Here is a 20,403-nt window from a genome sequence, read left to right as displayed (position 1 = left end):
AGGTATGAAGAGATGGGGTCTCTTCGGTCTTCAATCCCTTTACCTCCAGGCTTCTGCACAGGGGAATGCAAATCACCACGGGCTGCTGCTTCACGGGGTCCACATCCAGCCCCAAGTCCCTGTGCCCAGAGAAAAGCCCATGGCCAGCCTGGCGCTGAGTGAGCCTCCCACCCTCTCTGGGGAAGGGGCCCCACCAGAGGCCAGACTGAGCAGGGTTCGCTTCACAGAGGTTTTATTCGTACTCTGGATACCCGCATCGCCCTCCCATCTTGCTTCTCCCCCAGGAGAGACCCCAGGATCCTCACCCCCTTCCATCCAGGGCTGTGGGCCCTGGATACAGCCCCTAGGTCTCCAAGAGGGGACAAGGCCACCATCTTGCGGCCACCCATCACCACTGCACATACCCGTGTGCAAGGCCTGGAGGGTCCCCAGGATGTGACAGCTATGGGGGTACAGGGTTTAGACCATGGGGAGCTGCAACCTCCCACCGTTCCTAGTGCCCCCATCCCCTGGGATTACATCCTGCGGGGCACACACTGTCCCTCCCCTCACTCCCCAGCCAGGACACCCAGGGGTGCCAGGACACCCAGGGGTGCCAGGATGGGCAGACCGTGCCGGTAGTGCTGCTCCCATCCCAGTTCTGGCCCCTCCACCCCTGCTCTGCTGCTCCATGCAGTGTCAGCCAGCAGTGACCAGGGACCTCCCGGTTTGCACGGCAGGCTTCATTGAGCACAGAAAGGCAGGCAGTGGTAGAGGAAGGCTCAGAACTGAGCCCTGGGGCTGAAAATGCAGCACCTCGGGGAGTCTGAGGGGGATTTTCATCCCTGGTCACATCGTGGGAGTACAACCCACGTGGGGAATGCTGGAGGGGGTTGTTATTCCAACGCTGCTGGTGACCAGCAGCACAAAGCAAGTCCTTCTGTGCCTCTGGGAAGCAAGTTGACGTGGTCTGCACACTACTGGGTTCTGCGAGGCTGCCCAGCCTGGCTTAGTGCTCATTTCCCTCCTTCTGCTTCTTCCCCTCGTGATGGGGCTGGCTGTGGTCTCTGTGGTGGTGGTGAGTGCGGGTGGCAGGTTCGTGGTCCCCACTCGGGTCTGTGGCTCTCTCACTGCTGACCTCGTGGTGGTGGTGAGGATGGAGGGGGTTGTGCTGGTGGATGGGGGTCTCTGACTCCTTCCCCTCTTGTTCGGGTAGCGGGCTCGGGGTTACAGGGACCTCCATGGTACTGTTAGCCTGAGGAAAGTAACAACACAAGGGCTGGTGCAGTATGTGAATGCACACAGAGCCCCGCAGTGAGCCTGGGAGAATGCCTGTGCACTGGGATGAAAGCAGACCAGCATCCATCATACACAAAGCTGTGTGGGTTAGAGCAAAGGCTCTCCAGCCTTGACCTAGTGCACAGGGAGGACAGGAGAGACTGGACCACATAGAGCACAAGCCTCTGTACCTACATCCCTTGGCTCAAGCTGTCTGTGGTACGGGGAGTTCCTGAGACAGGAAAGGGACTTTGCATTTGATATTTCTAAATGGATTTTTCTTCTAGGAAGTGACTAATTGCCGGCTGAGCCCAGAGCTACATCCTTTTCTTTGCTCTGAGCTTGCCACCTCTGGGTCCACCACCTGCCCCTTTCTTATAGCAGAACAGCCAGCAACCCTGGTTAGCTTTTCCAGACCTGGGCTATGACCCCTTTACTCTGTTCCTTCTCAGCCTGAAAGCTCTGATCTATTTCACTGCCCTTATTCCAGACCTTTCGTCACCTTCCCTCTCAACCACGGCCAAGGGCGGCTGCCAACTCGGAGCCTGTCCCTGACGTGAAGATAAGGTTGTTTTTTTCCTGATGTGCAATCCCAGAGGAGAGAAGGAAGCCTGGCTCCAGTCAGCATCCCTGCTCCGTACCTCCTGGGTGGCATTGGGGTAGAAGGAGCAGTTGCCGCAGAAGTCCTTGCTGTGGGTGAAGCGGATGGCCGACTCCACGTAGGGGAAGTGGAGGAAACTGTAGGGCAGCTGGATGTGGAAAGCCAGGCGGCCGCACCTGCGGGGAGAAGCCATGGCCCGGCTCGAGGCAGGGGCACCCCAGACCAGCCATGGGGGAGCTTTTGGAAGCCCACCAAATGCTCCATAACCCCCCAGGAAAGCCTCAGCTGTGATGGGGGACACTCACCGGTCGTAGATGAGGAAGTCGTCCTTGTCACCCCCCAGGACCTGCCAGATGTCGGGCTCCTCCGGCTCCGGCTGGAAGACGGGGACGCCCGGCGGGGCCTGGCGCTCCAGCTCCCTGAACATGGCGCGGGAGAGCGGCGCCTTTTCGTTGACAATCATGTAGCGGACGTCGACCGTGCCCTGCCGGGCCAGTCTCTCCTGCAGGCCCCCGAGGCTGCAGAGAAGGAGGTGCTGGGGGGGGTGCCGGGTTGGGGGACCGCCATGCCGTTCCCCAAGATGGCAGGGCCAGGTTTGGGGTAGGGAGAGCAGGGCTCACCTGTGGGCCTGCTGCAGGCAGAAGTGTCAGCTGGCCTTCAGCAGGGCCACCACCGTCACCTGCCCTTCTGCCCCTGCCATGGGGCTCAAGCCGTTGACGCTCCATGCCGGCGCTTCCTGGCAGAGCCGGCTACTGTTGGCCACCCCCTCAGAGGCCAAGGCCGGCCCCAGCCCCAGCCAGGCAGCCAGGGCCAGCACCAGCAGCCCCATCCCGGACCCCTGGCCCTGGTGGGGGGAAACAGGGCGTTGATCCCCCACCACTGGCCTCTGCCTCCCTTCTGCCCTGGGGCTTGACCCAACGGGGTCCTCCCAGCCCCCAAACCGCCTCCCCGCACCCCCCGCTGGGGCAGACAAACAAAGACTGGTGAGCAGTGTTGGACTGGTCCCAGCACGGCACTGGGAGCCGGGACCCTCGTGCCGGGGGGGGGTGGGTGAAGAAAAGGGGATGAGGTGAGGGGATTGGGGTGCCCAGCTCCTGACAAGCACAGCACCTCCGCCGCCAGCTTTTGTGGGCACCCACTGCCACAACCCGGTGCGCCGGTCTCCCCCGGTGCTGAGGCATCCGCTCTGCACATCGGGGGGATGAAGGTCCTGCCCCCCCATGGGCCTTCTCCACCTCCCTGACTCAAAAACCAACCCAGCCCCACCTGGGGGTCTGTCTTTGCCCCAGAGATGGGCAGGGATGCAGCCCCCATCGTCTCGGCCACCAGTGGGGAGTCACTGGGACAGGGATGGTTTCACCTTCAGGTCACCTTGAGAGTCCTCAATGCCCCATGAAGTGCTTGAGGGGCACACAGAGCCTTTAACCCCCCTGCCCCCAATATCTGCCTGAAGTCCCTTCCTGCCCCAGCCCCCAAACCCTGCCCACCCCATGATACACCCTGTCCCTCTGGGATGTAGCATATTTAATGGTCAGGGGAGGACATGGGGCTGGGGGGGATGATCCAGGGAGGTGGGGAGGGAGCAGGGGGGTGCAGGGTCTGGTCAGGACGGATGTACCCCCAACCCCCAGCCCTCTCCCCCGCGAGAACGAGCCCTCAATACCGCACTTCTCCTCACTGCTGTCCTCTGGCCAGACCTCACTCCCAGCCCCAGCAGCTCTCGGCAATGCCCAGCTGGCCCTGGTCTCCCTTTTATCTCCTGTCCACTCTCCCCGCCCAGGAGGGAGGAGAAGAGCCTGGCTGGAGCAGCGGGACTGCTCCCCGGCCACCACCGCCTGCCTCAGGGGACGGCAACAAGGCAGGCACTGTCCCCCTCGGTGCCACGCGGCTTCGGGGTCCTGCTGCCGCAGCCCAGCCAGAGCCATGCTGGGGCAAAGCAGTGCCTGGTGCTGGGTTGGTACAGAGGGTGCCAGGCGGTGCTGCGGGGGAAAGGCGGGCACAGACGCTCGAAGATACCCCACGGGCACAGGAGGGTCGGGGGCATTGCCAAGGAAACCGCTTGCACCAAAGGGTTGCAGGACCGTGGGGTGACATCAAAAAGTGCCATCCATGCACAAGGTACTGGGGGAGCCACCAGGGCAGCCTCTGCCACCCTGCAACCAAAAAGATGGGTAGATGGGTACCTGCTCCACACCCCTGGGGTGCCAGAGCTCCCTGCCCTGCGAGGTGCCACCCCAAAGGCCGTGCTGTCCTGCCACATGGTGCCACGGCTGCTCTTGGGCCACGCTTGGCCCCAGAGCAAGCCCCCAGTGTCCAGCCCTGCGCCTCCTGCCCGGCCCCGTGCTGGGGGTGCTGTGGTGGCATGAGGAGCCCGTGTTCCCTTGGGAAATCACAGCGCCGGTGGATTCCAACACACCACCCCAACCAAACAAGAGGAGCTCACCGCTTTGGCCACACACGGACATCTCCGCAAATATTTGAGCAGTTTATCGTACCTGGGCTCTGTACAAAAACATGATAAGGCAGGGAAGGGCAGCAGACACAGACACAATGGGGGCAGCGACACAGTCCCGGACACACAAAGAAGGGGGGGATTCGTCCAAAAACACCCACGAGCAGCAGGGAGGGAGGGGATCGCTGCTGGAGGGGCTCAGGGATGTCAGTGAGGATGTGGGGCCGTGGGTTGGGATCGGGGAGCAGGCGCAGCTGCACAGGGTCAGCCTGGAGCAGACCCACGCCGTGACCAACGCCAGACCCCCCACAGAGCTGTGTCCCCCCCCGCCATCTGCAGGCTGCTCCCCCCAAAACCCCGCCAGGTACCCCGGGGAACTGTGAAGCACCCAGCACGGGCACGTACACCCCGCTGCATGCCCTGCCCCAAAGGGATTTGGGCTGGCAGGGAATGACCCAGCACAGACACCAGCCATTTCATCACGGGTGGCAGGGGACCCCCAGCCACCGCCCGGCAGCCGGTTCCTCTTCTCCCTCTGCTCATCCCCGAGCGGTGCCCGCGGCGACCAGCGTGGGCAGCTTTTCGTTCCGCAAACACAGCCCGGCACCCCCGGGGTCGAGAGAAACTTTCGGCGCCCGCAGCGTTTGGCAGCCACGCGTCCCCGGCTTTAAAGCTGCCCCGGCAGCTCCCACGCCGCACCGGCACTGCCCCACGCCGCGTGTGCCGGCCCTGTCCTTGCCCAGGATGGCTCCCACCAATTCCTCCCGCCAGGGAGAGCTTCCCGGTGGCCGGGCAGGTTGCCTTGCAGCCTCCCTGGCATCGCCAACCCCTTTTCCCTGTCCCGCCATGTCGTGTTGCGTGCCGGGGAGGAGCGAACTGAACCGCCTCTCCGGGGCCGGCCCCTGCCCCGGCATCCCCTTCGCCTGCAGCCTTGACCCCGGTGAGCCGCAGGCCGAGGGCGAGCCGAGGGCCCTGCAGGCCCCCCCCCCGTGGGTGCAGGGGGTGGGTGGCAGGACGGGGGGGTGACGGGGAGGGGGTGGGAGCAGGGCCGGACCGACGGTGATGGCGGACCGATGGTGGAGCGCCGCGGGGGGAGGCAGGGAGGGCTGTCCCCTGCCCATGTGCTCGCTGGGGCAGGGGCTCCGGAAAGGATCTCCCTTCCCCGGGCTGGTGTGGAGCAGCTGAGGGTCCTAACGGGGCACTGCGGGGTCCCCTGCTCCCCCGTTGGCAGGCAGGGGTGCCCGGTTGCAGCGCAGCCTGCCCCCCCGTCCGCCCCCCCCAAGGCTGGCAGAGCCCTGTGCCTGCCGGCGCAGGGGGAGCTCGGTGCACAGCCCTTCTCCGGGGGCAGGTGGAAGGAAATATTTAAGCAGGCGCCCTGCTTCATATTAAAATGGAAATATTAAGCGCACCGCTGTGGGGTCCGGCCAGGGCAGCTGGTGCGTGGCGTGGGGTCGGGAAACCTCAGTGGGATGCTCTCGAGAGGCGATGCGGAGCGCGGTTTTGGACAGAGCTTTTTTCTCCCTTCAGTGTGACGGGTATTTGGGTGGGGAGGGAGGTCACTTTTCCCGCAGCGTCCCTCCTGTTTCGCCCTCTGTGCCCCTAGGGCAAGGTCACTGCCCCGGGTAGCTCCACGCTGTCCTTGCTGGGGAGGGGAAGGGCACACCAGCCTGCCGTCACCCCGCTGCTCCCCCCGGCCGCTTGTGGGACACCGCTGACAAGCGCTGGGGCAGCACAGGAGCCTTTTAGCTGTAACCAGTGTGTCGCTCCATGTTTACCAGTCCAACCTCCGTGTTCCCGGTTGCTGGTACAGGACATTTCCCTCCCCCGCAACCCTTGTCCCCAAAGTCTTGCTTACACACGCAGCACGCTTCCCTCACCCGGATTCCCCACTAACCTCTCTGCGGCACCCTTGAGGGACACACGGGTCCAGAGGGGACCCGCTGGGCTGCAGCCAAGGCTAAGGGCTTTCCTCCTCTGCAACCCCAGGCACAGGCGTGGGGCAGGGCAGCGTAGCGAAGGGGTGGTGGGACAGCTCAGCCTCCTTGGGCAGCTCTTTGCAGCTGGTCCCAAAGGTGGGTGCCCTTGCACAACGCATATTGGCCTGTGAGACCCGTTTATTTAAAAGACACAAATTTAAGGGGTGCGACTTTACACGCATGTGCATCTGTGCGTGCAAATGCACTCGGGCTCTGTGCAAGGTGGGGGAATGGCTCCTTCCTGCGCCCAGCAAGCCCCCCCTGACCCCGTGCGTCCTCCCCGCAGCCTGCCCAGCCATGGCAGCCTTGCTGAGCCGCCCCTGCTTCATCTCCCTCCACATGCCCTACAGGAAGGGCTGGGCCCAGGACCTGGCCAGCACCTTTTGCTTCCAGCCGGTGGCCATGCGGGAGACGCCCCGGGTCCGGCAGCTGGCCTTGCGACGGGGATCCGCCATCTTCCTCGTCAACGAGCGCCTGGTGCCGGGACCTGCCGACGCCTCCTCCCGTGATTTCCTCTACGATGTGGACCCCCAGCCCACCTTGGGCACAGCCTCCAATGTCTGCTTCGAGGTGGACGACGTGCCAGGGCTCTGCAAGCGGCTGCAGAGCCGGGGGTGCTCCCTGCCGGTGCCCCCCACCGAGGTGAGGGATGACGGCGGCTCCGTCACCTACGGGGTGGCAAGCTCCATCGTGGGCAACATCAGCCATACACTTCTGGACCGATCCCGCTACCGGGGACCCTTCCTGCCTGGCTTCCAGCCCATTCAAAGAGCCCCCTCGGCCACGGGGGACGGGATCAAGATCACCCATTTCGACCACATCACATACGTCTGCCCACGGGGCGGTACCCGGGCGGCTCTGGACTGGTACCAGCACTGCTTCGGCTTCCGCCGTTTCTTGCTGAACCCGCAGGAGAGGCCAGCCGAGGGGTATGTGCTCGGGGGGCAGGGGGTGGGCATGCTGCTCCTTGCTCTGCAGAGCACCCAGGGCGCCCCGCCACACGGCTGCAAGCTCATCCTCGCCGAGTCCCTCTCGAAGGACGGCACCAACCAAGTCGACACCTTCCTAGAGCAGCACGGCGGGGCTGGGATCCAGCACGTCGGCCTCCGCACCACCGATATTGTCACCACGACCAGGGCTTTGCAGCAGCGGGGTGCACGGTTCTTCACACCCCCTGCCACCTATTACAGCCAGGGGGGCAAAGCGGAGGAGATCCGGGTGGCTGGGCAGGACCCCCACAGGCTGGCAGAGCTCGGCATCCTGCTGGACACCACAGCACCTGGGGACAAGGGCCGGCCGGGCACTGATGCCGCAGAGGGCCCTTCCCAGGAGTATTTGATGCAGATCTTCACCCATCCCATCTTCTCCGAGGAGACCTTCTTCTTGGAGCTCATTGACCGGCGGGGAGCGCCAGGCTTCGGGGAAGGCAATATACAGGCACTGTGGAAGGCTGTGCAGGTCTATATGGACCAGCAGCAGTAGTGGCAATGCTGCAATCCTCCTCCCTCAGCTCCCCATCCTCTCCGGTCCAACGCTAAGGCAATAGGTGGCTGTAGAGATACCAGCGGGTGCCTGCAGCATGACCCAGGTGGGCAGGGACCAAGGGATGTCTCCAGGTCAACCCAGAGCCAACTCAGTGTGGGAGCAAGTTGCTCAAGGCCAAGTCCAGCGGGCTCTGAGCATCCCCCAGGGTGGAAGGTGTTTTCTCCCCCTCCCTGGATTCCCAGTGATTTACTGACCTCATGTGCAGAACTTTCTACCTTAGTTGTATCTTAATTTAATGAGATTTGTGCCTGCAGCATGGCCAAGGACACCGCAGGCACAGTAACACCCCCAGACGTAGGGGGATGAGGGGCTGTCAGCGGGGAGTGGATAACCCGGGGGCCATGGACACGGCCACTTGTCAAGTTACCACCCAGAGCATGGCTAGCCCCGGTGTGGGGCAAGTGATGGCCTCTTGCTCCTTGCAATTAAAAAATTAACTTGCAAGCGCTGCTTTGGTTTTTTTCTCCTCCCATTTAAGATGTGCTGAGTGCCAGGCAAGGATGAAAGGGCCCTTTCTGCCCCTCAAGGCAGGCTGATCTCCAGTCCCACAGTTCCTAAACTGAAGCCACATGCCCCTTGCACACACCCCAGGACCAGCCCTCGCCCCTGCCAGCCCCCGGGCTTGTGCCTTTGCAAGGCTTCTGCTGCACATCACAGTTAGGGAAAGCCGCAGCATGAACACAGTGAGGAACAGCCTGATGGAAAAGGTAAAAAAGGGGGATAAAACCCTACAAAGAGCCCAGGGAACGCCTGCTGAGCCCCACAGAGGAGCAGCCCACAGGCAGGAGCTGCGCAGCCCCGGGGGCTGATGCCTGCCCTTGCAGGAGATGCGCTCTGGGTGCATTATTTGGGGTCACCGGCAGTTAATGCTCAGCTGAGGGGTTCATGAGTGCATCAACAAAGAAACCCCTGCTGTTTCCAGCCCAGATGTAGGGATCCTGCCAGCCATCCTCACACTGGACCACAGGCTGCCCAACACCCCAAGCTTAGCACAGTCCAACAGAGGCAGAAAGCCACTTTAAAAACTGCACATGCTTTAGATTTATTATTAGAAAGCCCGTGGCTCAGGTTCAGTAAAAACAAGTGTATAAAAAGGGCTATGGGAGGCTGGGAAGAGTACACCAGCATCCACAATTGCCGGCTGGTGGACGAGGTACAGGTGGGCAGCCAGGTACAGGGCTGTGGGAGTGATGTGGCCGCAGCCTTCCTGCTGCTGGAGAGAAACCCCTGCTGCCATGAGTCCAAGATGCTGGAGCAGTGGCTGTACGGGGCTGAATAACCCCAGGAGGGCTCCAGCCAAGGAGGGAGGGCAAGCCTGGCTCCAGGCCATGTCAAGGTGCAACTCCCACGGGGGAGCTGGGGAAGCCAGTGGACGCTGCAAGGAGTGGGAGACCATTATAGGGCCATGTACTGGACTCAGCAGTATGGGGGACACCATCCCCACACCATGGGCGGGACTCACCACAGCATGAGTCTCTGGTGGTCTCATGCATGGAAGGTGCCATCATGGGGCAGTCTGTGCCTGGAGGAAGGCGCGGAGGGAGAGCTGTGTGCCAGGGCAGGTGCTGCCTGCTCCCTGTGTTTTTGCCCCCCGTTTCCGCTTGGAGCCCTGCAGGAGACACGCAGCAGGGCTAAGCTGAAGCCCAAGGGCCCCCACAGCCTCCAGGAATCCCCTCTGGAGCAAGGGGCCCCTGGTACTGGGGACATCCAGGGACAATGCCAGCCAGGCACATCCCCCAGACGCAGCCCTGCCCCAGGCTGGGGATGCTCCTTGGCCTGACCCCAAACTCCAGGGGGGCTCCAGCACCACACACCAGAGGCTGGCCCACAGCAAAAGGGAGCAGCTCCTGGGCTCCCCATACACCCTCCAGCGATGCTCACCTTGCCAGGGCTGCTCTCCTTCCCGCGCTGCTTCTCATGTGCTTTCAGCACCTGAAGGAAGCACAAGAGAGCCCAAAGCTGAACAGCAGCCAGGTCCTGGAGCCAGGACAGCCTGCAGAGGTTGGGGGGATGCCAGAGGCTCTCCCAGGAAGACACAGGGAAGAGAGGAAAGGCCCAGGTGCCCCTCAGTACCTTCTTCATGGCTGTGGACACAGCTGAGGCATGGAACTCCTCCTCCGTCACCCAGCGGGATGGGGACAAGGCAGGGTCCAGCGTCACATCCCTGTCCAGGGGCAGGGAATAGACTACATATGTCTGGTGGATGTGAGAGAAGATGTGGATGACCTGTGAAGAGATGGGTAGGCATATGAAAAGGGCAGCTGGCAGGCAGCAGGGGATGCACTGCTCCGTTGCCCTACAAGTGCACTGAGTCTGCCAGGGCTCTGAGGAGTGGGGAAAGGCTTGGGAGGAGTGACAGCAGGGAAGGAGGACCCTTTTCCCCCCATGCTATGTCCCCCATGGCTGAGCACGGGGGGCTCACACTGCATCCGTCTGGCTCCAGGCTCACCTCTCCGATGAGCCGCAGGCTTCTGGCTGCCACTGGCTGCCCTGTCCAGGCATGGAGGTGATCTGCCAGTGCCTCCCTCTGCTTCTCCTCCTGCAGATCCTGAGCCAGCGTGAGACTTGGGAACTCCCAGAGCCCAGCCAGGAGACCTGGGGAGGGGGCATGACAGGGATGTGAGCTGGCAAGGGGCACATACGGGGACAGTGAGCCGCATCACAGCCCCGAAGGCCTCCTTTCCTCACCGCAACAGCAAGTGCATCACCGGTGCATCCCTCTCCCAGGCTGCTCTGTCCCTTGTGCAGGTGGGAAAGGGCCGCGTGGTGCCTTCACCCCCCTCCCACCCAGCCCCATTACCCGAGCTGGGTCTCTGCACGATGAGGTACTCTGGGGCCCCACGGCAGCCCCTCCGCTCCAGCACACATGTGGCCGTTCGCACTGCCCGCAGCTGCTTCTTCGCTGCTTTCCGGGGGAAGTTGGTCACCCCCAGGCTGCTGTCCCATGGCTCCACGGCTGGGGGGCACAGGGGACAGCCCCCAACACCTGCAAACACCCACATAACAGTTGCCATAGGGTCCAGACCCAGAGCTACAACAGGGATCTCCCCACACACTTACCACAGTCCTCAACATCAGGCACTGGGGTGGGTTTTCCAAACAGCTTCTGAGAGGCGAAGGCCAGCTCCTTCTCCACCTGCAAGGGGGGACAGGAATGAGGACAGGCTCATCCACCAACCCACCTTGTCCCCACACATGGCAACCTCTCAGGGCCAGACTTTGGCATCGTACTTACCCTGCTCCGTGCTCGGCAGTGCTGCTTCACGGGGCACTCCCCGCACAGCGGGGCCTTGGGCACACACACAGTTGCCCCCAGCTCCATCAGGGCTTGGTTAAAATCCCCTGGGCGGCTCCTGTCTACCAGGGCATTGGCCATGTCCCTGGGAGAAACAGCAGTGAGCGGCACAGGGTTCTGCAAGGAGAGGGCCCCAGGACCTTTGCCTGCCTCCTGCCTCTGAGGGGGGATGCTCCTAGATAAGCTCCTTTCTCCACCGCTCCCAGCAGCACCAGCTTCCCACGAGCTCCTGCACCCCACGCCTCTCTCCCTTTGCAGGCTCAGCTCCCCATAGCTCCCAAATGGTCCTGCCCTCAGCCACCAACAAGCACAGCCACGATCGCTGCAGCTCAGGAGTGGGGACGGAGCATTCCCCTTACCAGAGCCGGTTGACGACGGCCGGGCTGCTGGAGTCGGCACCGATGCACCGCAGGCGGCACAGGACCCGGATGACGTTCCCATCCACAACGCCGGTAACCTGGGACCAGGAGCTGAGGTTACTGCGCCAGGAGGTGCCCGTGCTGCCGGCAAGGCAGGGAGCTGGGCTCCTCCCAGGACGGAGGGGGGATACACACGAGGTTGACCCACAGACCAAGCTGGATGGGGGGTAAGATGCACCGCAAAGCAGGGGAGAGCCAGAGCCAAGAACAGCCCTGGGGAGCTCCTGGCTTGTGAGACCTGCCAGCAGGACCCTGCCAGGAGTGGGGCTGGGTGGCAGAGAGGGGAGACATGTTCACTGATGCCCAGCTCTCACCTGCCCGTACGAGATGGACGCAATGGCTCCTGCCGTGTATCGGCCCACCCCTGGCAGCAGCTTCTGTAGGTCTTCAGCCGTCCTGGGCATCTGGCCGGCCAGCTCGGACACCACCTGGCAAAGAGGGGACCGAGGTCAGGGGAGCAGCCGGGGCGTGTGCATGCAACTCATCTTACCCATGGTAAGATGGGATCCCAGCCTCTGTAGCCTTGTGCCAGCAGCACACAGCCCCAGCGACGCAGGGCAGATGTGAGCCAGCACCAACCCACGGGCCGCAGAAGGCTTTGGAAATGCCTCCCATGCCCCAGCATGAGGGCACCTTCCTTGCTGCCTCCTGAAGACGCTTCCCTCTCGAGTAGTAGCCAAGTCCAGCCCACAGCTCGTTCACCTCCTGCTCCAAGAGACACGGCATGGTGTTAGATGAAGAGCCACGAGGGCAGGGAGAGCACCCGGTCCCAGCAACGCTCACCTCCAGGGATGCCTGCGCCAGAGCCTGCAGCGTCGGCCACTTCTGTGGTACAGAGGGAAGGGGACAAGTCAGGGACAAGCAGAGCTGTGCTCTGCAGCTGGAGATCTGCCACAGAGCAGCGGACAAGGTCTCCAAAAGGAGCAGCCTGTGGGCACAGGACTCTGTAAGGAACAGTCACCTGCATCCAGCGGTTGTAGTAGTCGATCACTGTAGCCACCTGCGTCTGCTGGAGCATGATCTCAGACACCCACACTGCAGGAAGCAGGGCAGGGATCAGAGCAGAGGCACCGACACCACCCACACCCCATGCCGTGGCCACGTTAACACTGGGTACAAGCACTGCACCAGCATCCAACCCATGGGACCCCTTCCTACCCCTCACCTGCCCCACATGCTGCCCCACAGGAGCTCCCTCAGGCCCAAAGTGAGCTCTCTGACCCCCCCAGTGCCTTGCAAGGGGGGGGTCAGTGGCTCTCACGGCTACTCCAGGCAGCTTGTTCCAAGGATGGCAACTGAAGCCACGTTTCCTCACGAGGCCATATTGCACATCCGTGTCAGGGGGCAACATGCAGCGGGGCACCCCACACACACCAGGGTGCAGTCCCTGCTCCTCACCTGCGTACGCCCGTCTGTCGGCATCCGTCTCAGCTGCTGCCTGAAAAGGGAAGAAGACGGACTATAAGAAGGAAGGTGACACAGGACCCCACCACTGAGGGGACCTGCATATAAAATAATACCGCTTGTGGTGCGTTTTGAACACTGTGTAGGAATCTGCAAAAAAAATATTTCCCCTAAACGTTCAGAAGCTCTGAGTTTGAGTTAATCAAGTGACAGCCAAAGCACCTTCCCCCTGACGAAGCACAAGGGATGTCACACATCTCCCACAGCGAGGATTCACCTTAGAAGTTCAAAGATCCCACCAGAGGAGCTGTCCCAGACCCAAGCCCCTCTGCACGGGAAGCAGTCGCAGGCAGACGTAAATCCCACAGAAGGGCCATGCAGTTCCCAGCACGGTTCAGACAGACTGATGCCCACCCCCAGCACCCCAATCACCGCCTCGCCGCTCATTGCCAGGCTGAGCACAGAGCAGGTAGGAGCTCCAATAAAAACGCTCGGCAGGCTTAAAGCAAATACACGGAAAAGCTTTTCCACGCAGCGCTCTCTGCTACAGGGTACCACAGAGGCAGGAACAAAACAGGTTTAAAAGACAACTAGACTAAATTTACCAGAGAAAAGTACTCCTGGTTGGAGGCTACGTTCGAGAAGTGTGGTTTCACCCTCATGCCCTGTTTTACTCTTCGTACCTACGGGCTGACTACAGACCGCCCACCACGGAACGGCCAGGACTAGCTGGGAGCACGCTCCCCTTTCCAACACCGTCTTCCACTTCCATGCAGCTAGGGATCCGTCGCGTAGGGAAAGACACCGCGGTCACCTCAGCAACACCCCCTTAAGGCAGAGGGACTGGTTCCCGCTACGGCAGCCCTGCCTCCCAGTACCTCCCGGTACCTCCCGGTGCCTCCCCTTACCAGTGTCCTCCAGGGAAGGTCCCGCTTGCATTTGTCGTACCAAGCGAGCAGGTTCCCGCGCAAGTCCTCGATCTCAGCCGGGTCGCTGAAGAGATGCTGGGCGGGCGGCGGAGCAGGCGCTGGAGCTGGGGCCCCTGCCCGGAGAGCAGCGCCGGGTCAGGGCACGGCGGGGGATGGAGAAGGGCTGCGGGGCCAGAGGCGGGAGCCCGACAGAGCCGCTGCCGGCCGGACGAGCACCGAGCGCCGGGCCTTACGAGGACGCAGCGAGCACCGGTAGCTGCCCGGGTCTGGCGGCCCCCTACCCCGGAGAGGACACCCCACGCTCCCCCCAGCCCCCCCGCTACCGGGCACCTCCGCGGGACGACGCGCCCTTCCTGCTCTGCCCCGCAGGCGGGGCCGCCCTCCCGCCGCTCCGCCGGAGCCCCCTGCCAGCCGCCGCCCGGAGCTGGCTCATGGCCGGTCACGCTCCGCTCCCCGGCGGGGCTGGGGCGCAGGGGCGGCGCGGCGCCACGTGAGACTTTCCCGGGAAAATGTTTCCCTTCCAGCGCCCCGCCCCCGCACGGGGACAAATCGGAGGGGGCGGCCCCGCCCACCTTCCGCGCATGAGCCAATCGGGGCGAGGCGCGGGGCTGGGAGCTCGCGCCTTCCCGTCCTCAGGCCGCCCGGGGGAGGAGGGCGGCACCTCCCGGCGCGCCGGAGCCAATCAGCGCTCGGGGGGGGGAGAAAAATAAGGCTGGCCCCGCCCCTTCTCCCAGCGGCCGCACGGGAAGGACCCCAGCAGGCTGCCCGAGCTAAACGCCCGTTTACTTAAACCCCAACATTCTGTGGACAACGGCTTTTGGAGAAGGGGAAAACAAACCCACTGGAGGCTGACGGGAACCGAGCCTCTCGGGCGGGCAGAGAACGCGGGGCGTGGCGTGGAAAGGGCGATCGGGGGGAGCGGGCAGCCGGCGGACAGCCGCGTTGGCGGAGGCCCCGGGAGCGGCGCGGGGCGGTGGCGGCGGCCATGGCGCGGTGGCGGGTGCCGGTGGTGGACGTGCAGAACGACAACTTCACGGAGCTGTGGCCCTCCATGGTGCTGGCGCTGCGCACCGCCACCTTCGTCGCCGTGGACACGGTGAGGCGGGGCGGGCCGGGGGGCGGTGGCGGTGACCGGCGGCGCGGGCGGGCCGCTGACGGGTGTCTCCCCGCAGGAGCTGAGCGGCCTCGGCGCCAGGAAGTCGCTGCTGAGCCCGTGAGTGCCCCGGTCGTGCGGGGCGGGGGGGGCGGCCGGGGTGGTGGTGTCGCTCAGCCGAACTTACCGGCTGCGGTTGCTCCGAGGCGCGTCCTTCCCGGTCCCGGTTGCCCGGTTCCCTTCCCCCGGCGGGTTCGGCTCTCCCGGGGCGGGAGCCGTCAGCTGCCGTTCTCCTGCCGCCCAGGTGCATCGAAGAGCGGTACCGGGCCGTCTGCAGCGCGGCCAGGACCCGGTCCGTCCTCTCCCTCGGCGTCGCCTGTTTCAAGCAGCTCCCAGAGAAGGTAGGCGCACAGGCCGCAGAGCGGCCCTTTCCTCTCGTTCCCGCCTTCCGAGGGAGCAGCGGGCACCGGGACTCCACTGGGAGACGGGAGTCAACCCACCCGTGCTCCGCGGAGTCGCCCCTGGCTTTTTTGGCAGCTGCCTGCCACAGGTATCCCCATATGGATTTCAACGCTCTCCCTCTGCAGTCCGAGAACACGTACCTCTGCCAGATCTACAACCTGACGCTCCTCTGCATGGAGGATTATATTGTCGAACCCCAGTCGGTGCAGTTCCTGGTGCAGCACGGCTTCGACTTCAACAAGCAGTACTCCCAGGGGATTCCTTACCACAAGGGCAATGACAAGGTACAGAATGACTCTCCTTCAGACGCCTCTGCTGGCTCTGCTTCAGGCTGCTGGGGAGGTTTGCTGGCTTCCCCTGGTCCTGGTGTCTCCCTTGCACAGCTGCTGAGCGAAGGTGGGCTCACACTGGGGTCTTGAGTGCAGCATTATCCCTTTCCCCTTCCTGCTGTTTTATACGCAGGCTGTCACTTCTTGCAGTTGCTATTCCAAATATTTGGGCCCCTGTTTGGTCAGAGCAAGTCATAGCTGTAGGCAGTATTCTGCTACAGCAGGCTCCAAGGACTTCCTGGGGTGATGGCAAGCCAAGGCACGAAGGCTCGCTGACTAATGCTTCCTCTTGCAGGGCAATGAGAACCAGAGCCAGAGCGTTCGGACTTTTTTTCTGGAGCTCATACGAGCGAAGAAGCCTCTCATTCTCCATAATGGCCTGATCGATCTGGTCTTCCTGTACCAGTGCTTCTATGCTCACCTCCCAGACAACCTCGGCACCTTCACTGCTGACCTTTCGGAAATGTTTCCAGCAGGAATATACGACACCAAGTACGCTTCAGAGTTTGAGACTCGCTTTGTAGCATCCTACTTGGAGTACGCTTACAAGAAGTGGTGAGCAGCACTCTGGTATTTAAAGCTTATGGGAGGAAAGGCAAAGAGAGCGACAGTGTTCTGTTTGTTTGTTTTTCCAGGCAAGGGGTTTGGCTCTTTGTATTATCCCAATGAGTGAAGGAAGGTGCTTTTCAAGTAACTCTGCCCCATGCTCTTCCTATTTCTAGGACAGATGCTGAGTGCATCAGGGTGCATTTTGTAATATGCCTTGTCTGTTTGGTGAGTAGCTGCTGAAAGAGGATTTCTGTCTTCCGCTGGCAGCAGTTTTGACCACAGAGTGACCTGATCTAACTGAAAAAGAATTGATTCCCTGCCTGGCCCTGGTCCAGCAGTGCCACAGGGCCGTGGCAGGAAAACAGGCAGAAAAGAGACCCTTAGAACTCAGAGAGCAAATGAAAACAGGGCTATGACTGAAGCGTCTGCTAGTTACAACCTGGTTTTGTAAGGGATAGTGCAGTTAAAGGCTGAGCGCACCCTGCACCTCCTGATGCTGACCGGCTGTGTCATGCGTCCTGCACGTGACACTCGTGTGCAACCAGCTACAACTCCCATTGCTTTCCTTCCAAGCAAAGGTCATGCTCTTGTTCCATGGCATCCTGTCCTCCTTCCTGCCTCCAGCTCTTCATGGATATCTTCCAGGCAGACACGTTAGAAACAGAGATGTCTGTCCACTTCATGTGTCAGTCTGGCCCCTGGTTCTGCACTCCCCACACAATCTAAACAAGCCATTGGCAGTGATACAGCCCCTTGAATCTCCATTAAACTGAAGTCACGCTCTGTGTAGAGAAGAAATGGTATTTTTAGTGACTGTTTTACATCAGGAAATGCCACTTTGACAGGTCTGAAAACATTCAAGATGGCTGTTCTCAAACATGAGAATGCTTTGTTTTGACAAGATAAAAATATTTTTTAAACTGCTCTCTGGAATGTTTTAACCCACAAGTCTAGTTACATGGACGCTTCCAAAGGTTTTGGGCCTTTTAGCCAGCTCTTGGGACAAAACAGTTCTTTTCTCATGAGATGGAAAACGTTTCCTTGTTGTCTACATTGCCCAGGTCTGGGCAGTGGCTGCTGGATGCTCTATGTGATACCTCATTTTGGGGCATTTTTTTCTTTGTCCATTAACATTATGAAGACTAACACGTATCTTAGTGCCCTTAATATTTAAAATCAAACTATGTGTCCCCTTCTCCCATAGCTTCACTGGAGACACTGTTGTCCCTGCCTGTACGTTGGCCTAAGAGAAACCAACCTTCGCATCAGCATGGAAGCAACTACTTACTAAAGCTATTCTCCTGAGACTGAGTTTCTTTCCAGCAGGCTGTCAAGCTGGGGCTAGAGCTCAAGAAGAGGAAACTAGTGGAGTTGAGACTTGGTGGAGAGCAGCATGTTTGCACCAGCTGCACACTGTGGTACCTTCAGTGAGTTAACTGCAGTAACTGTGTAATCCTGTTTGTTCCAGCAAGCGAGAGAACTGCAAGCTGAAGGACTCCAGCGGCCTGCACCTCACCGTTGAGTTCTGCAACTACCCTGCCAACATGTCCCATTACATCGACTATCGCCACTGCTCTCTGGAAGAAGAAAGCCACAACGTGGGAGGGGGAAATAAGGTGCCTGTCTGTGAGAAATTTTCGGTAAGTAACGTGAATCCCTGCTTCCCTCCTGGCTCCATGGAAAGAGCCACATATGGTCAGAGCAGGAGGAGGTAAGAAAGCACCTGGGAACTTCCCCTTGCTTGCTTCACAGCACAAGGAAGATTTTCAAGCTTCAGGTCGCTTCATGACAGAAAGGGCAATAGCATGCTCTGTTTGCAGGCAGTGAATTCCACAGGCTACATTAGATATGAAGATTCAGAAAGAGATTATATGGCCCTAAACAATGGGATGGTATGAGTTACAGTACCCATCATTGTCTTGGGAGGGCTGCAAGTTCTGAATTAGTTTGGCTTGTTCTCTGAGCAAGAAATGCCACCTCTTTCCTCCCCCATATCTTCATTAGATATAAAAAAAATATTACCTGTCTGCAGCTTCTGGCACTGCAGCACAGTGTGATCCACAGCATCTTGAGCCCTGGTGCTGCTACAGTAGTAAACAAAGAGCCTGTCTGATCAGATCATAACTGGTTTCAGATGCTTCAGGGAGAAAAGGAGCTCTTCCAGATGTTGCACATTACTGTCTCAGAACAACATAGGTTGGACAAACCACTGGAAGTTTCTCGTCCAACCACCAACTCAATACTGCTCAGAGCCTTGTTTGGTGAATTTTGAAAATCTCTAAGGACAGAGATTACAAACCCCCTCCAGGCCCCTGTTCCAGTGCTTGACCACTCACTGTGAAAAATGTTTTCCTATATATCTAGGCAGAATTTCCCCTGACTGTTAACACTTCACCTTTCTCTGTGTTCCCCTCAGGAAAGCTTAGGTCCACCTTCTCTATAACCTCTGCTTTAGGTAGCTGCAGACAGCAACGAGATAGCCCCATCCCCTTAGCCTTGTCTTCTCCAGGTGGAACAAACCTTCCTTGGCCTTTCCTCATACGCTGCATGCTGCATCTTGAGAGCTCCCGGCTGCACTTGCTGCAGTTTGTCAGTGCCTTTCTTGTGTGTTGTGGGGCTGTAAATGGACACAGTGCTCCTGATACAGCCTTACAAGCCCTCAGTAGAAGGGAATAATTAGCTCTGCTCCATGTTTTGGTGATAGCCTGCTCTAACCAGGAGGCTGGTGGCTACAGACTTTTCTCTCTCTCTCTCTCTCCCCCCCCCCCCCCCCCCAGGCCTATGGCTGGTGTCCAAAAGGGGTGAAGTGTCCACAGTCTCATAACATTGACCTCATAATTGATGAGGATGACAAGCTTTGGGAGGAGAAGCGGAAGAAACGGAAGCACAAATGGAAGCGGCAGAAGAACACAGAAGAGCTTGCAAAGGTGTTTGAACAGGAAAGCTCAGGGAAAGAAATTGAGCTAGCTCAGAATGGGGAGGAGGGACCACCACGAAAACAGAGCTGCTATGAGCCTGCAGCTGCTACAGAGCTTGCAGAGATCACACCTAACAGTGAGGGCAGGCCACTGGAGGAGAACTCCACGGACATGGAACCAGAAGTCAGCTCAGACACCAGCACGCAACAGGAAGAGGAGCTGGGGAGCACCGAAGGAACTGCTGCCCAGGTAGCAGCTGCTGTGAGCTCTTCTGCCAAGGGAAATGTCTCTGACGGTGACCAAGTGGAGGGGATGTCAGAGGTTCCCGCTGGGGTGGGCTCAGTCAACCATCCAGACATCCCCAAGACTGAAGCAGCATGTGCTGCAGAAAAGGAAACCCATGGCCCACCTTCACAGGGGGGCACACACCGAGCTGGCTTTGATGCATTCATGACTGGCTACATCATGGCTTATGTCTGGATGCTCAAGAAAGGAAAAACCACAGATGCTGGTGCAGGGCCCTGGTTGCCAGACTGCCACAATAAACTGTACCTCAGTGGGAAATCGGTGCCACTTCAAATAGTGAAGAGCTTGTTTTCTAAATCTTCCAAAGCTCACAGCCAGAAGATGAAGGTGGCCTGGGCCAGTGGATAGAGCTAGAGGGCTCCTCAGTGAGCTGGGCTGTTTTTCCCCTCAAGTTTTGAAGTTCTTTATTCCATCAAGAACTGACTAGAAGGGGAGCAAGTTTCTTACTGTTTTTGTTTTAACTTCTGATTGATTAAATTGCTCTCAATTAGAGTTCCCCCAGTTGTTCCTTAGTGGCATGCTGGGCTGTGAAGGCAGGGGTGAGGCTGGAGAAGAGGGAGGAAAAGTGCACCTCTCCAACTGCACCCAGGGCTGCAAGTTTCAGTTGAGTGCTCTGCACTGAAAGTGGGTTTTGAAAAAACAACCTAGGGGTGCTTTTCTGGAAAGGCTGTATGCTAACTACTTTAGCATGGGCTTCACTTCTTGCAGAAGATGAAGAGGGCAGTCGCTTGGTAACAAGAGGAGACAGAGGCCAGGGCTTCCCATTTAAACTTCTTTTCATGTTACAGCCCCAGCCTCCTCCCAGATCTTGCCCTTATCCTTACTGCACTTACAGCCTTACTGCAGGCTGCCACTTAACATAGTGGTT

The 20,403-nt window shown here is 60.0% G+C and overlaps 4 protein-coding genes across 8 annotated transcripts; 2 read left to right on the top strand and 2 right to left on the bottom strand.

Moving 5' to 3' along the window:
• Window positions 1-215: 215 nt before the first annotated feature.
• On the bottom strand, window positions 216-3,615 carry LOC138686380 (selenoprotein Pb-like). Of its 2 annotated transcripts, none has more exons than XM_069788874.1 (5): window positions 3,527-3,615; window positions 2,479-2,702; window positions 2,164-2,376; window positions 1,899-2,034; window positions 216-1,234 (listed from the first exon to the last, which is right to left on the bottom strand). In XM_069788874.1, the coding sequence occupies exons 2-5, from the start codon at window positions 2,685-2,687 to the stop codon at window positions 989-991; spliced, it is 804 nt and encodes a 267-aa protein (XP_069644975.1). In that variant the 5' UTR covers window positions 2,688-2,702; window positions 3,527-3,615; the 3' UTR covers window positions 216-988. The 2 variants fall into 2 exon arrangements, with proteins under 2 accessions (XP_069644975.1, XP_069644974.1); XM_069788873.1 differs by having other exon boundaries at window positions 3,522-3,594.
• A 1,526-nt stretch (window positions 3,616-5,141) lies between these two features.
• On the top strand, window positions 5,142-8,275 carry HPDL (4-hydroxyphenylpyruvate dioxygenase like). Of its 3 annotated transcripts, none has more exons than XM_069788870.1 (2): window positions 5,142-5,250; window positions 6,573-8,275. In XM_069788870.1, the coding sequence occupies exons 1-2, from the start codon at window positions 5,157-5,159 to the stop codon at window positions 7,766-7,768; spliced, it is 1,290 nt and encodes a 429-aa protein (XP_069644971.1). In that variant the 5' UTR covers window positions 5,142-5,156; the 3' UTR covers window positions 7,769-8,275. The 3 variants fall into 3 exon arrangements, with proteins under 3 accessions (XP_069644971.1, XP_069644973.1, XP_069644972.1); XM_069788872.1 differs by having other exon boundaries at window positions 5,202-5,250; window positions 6,637-8,275; XM_069788871.1 differs by lacking the exon at window positions 5,142-5,250 and adding an exon at window positions 5,380-6,304 and having other exon boundaries at window positions 6,371-8,275.
• Window positions 8,276-8,848: 573 nt separating this feature from the next.
• Window positions 8,849-14,454, bottom strand: MUTYH (mutY DNA glycosylase). 2 transcript variants are annotated; one of them, XM_069788868.1, is made up of 16 exons: window positions 14,209-14,454; window positions 13,858-13,991; window positions 12,944-12,983; window positions 12,507-12,580; window positions 12,329-12,370; window positions 12,179-12,250; window positions 11,860-11,973; window positions 11,486-11,583; window positions 11,067-11,211; window positions 10,892-10,967; window positions 10,632-10,817; window positions 10,281-10,426; window positions 9,905-10,057; window positions 9,713-9,763; window positions 9,294-9,440; window positions 8,849-9,044 (listed from the first exon to the last, which is right to left on the bottom strand). In XM_069788868.1, exons 1-15 carry the CDS (start codon window positions 14,309-14,311, stop codon window positions 9,336-9,338), a joined length of 1,539 nt encoding a protein of 512 aa, XP_069644969.1. In that variant the 5' UTR covers window positions 14,312-14,454; the 3' UTR covers window positions 8,849-9,044; window positions 9,294-9,335. The 2 variants fall into 2 exon arrangements, with proteins under 2 accessions (XP_069644969.1, XP_069644967.1); XM_069788866.1 differs by having other exon boundaries at window positions 8,849-9,206; window positions 14,209-14,451.
• Window positions 14,455-14,802: 348 nt separating this feature from the next.
• On the top strand, window positions 14,803-20,027 carry TOE1 (target of EGR1, exonuclease). The gene is made up of 7 exons (XM_069788869.1): window positions 14,803-14,974; window positions 15,051-15,091; window positions 15,276-15,372; window positions 15,559-15,717; window positions 16,058-16,317; window positions 17,780-17,951; window positions 19,089-20,027. The coding sequence occupies exons 1-7, from the start codon at window positions 14,864-14,866 to the stop codon at window positions 19,881-19,883; spliced, it is 1,635 nt and encodes a 544-aa protein (XP_069644970.1). The 5' UTR covers window positions 14,803-14,863; the 3' UTR covers window positions 19,884-20,027.
• Window positions 20,028-20,403: the final 376 nt, after the last annotated feature.

Source organism: Haliaeetus albicilla, chromosome 8, assembly GCF_947461875.1.
Source record: "Haliaeetus albicilla chromosome 8, bHalAlb1.1, whole genome shotgun sequence".
Taxonomy (NCBI): Eukaryota; Metazoa; Chordata; class Aves; order Accipitriformes; family Accipitridae; genus Haliaeetus; species Haliaeetus albicilla.
This window is presented reverse-complemented; position numbering and strand designations above follow the sequence as displayed.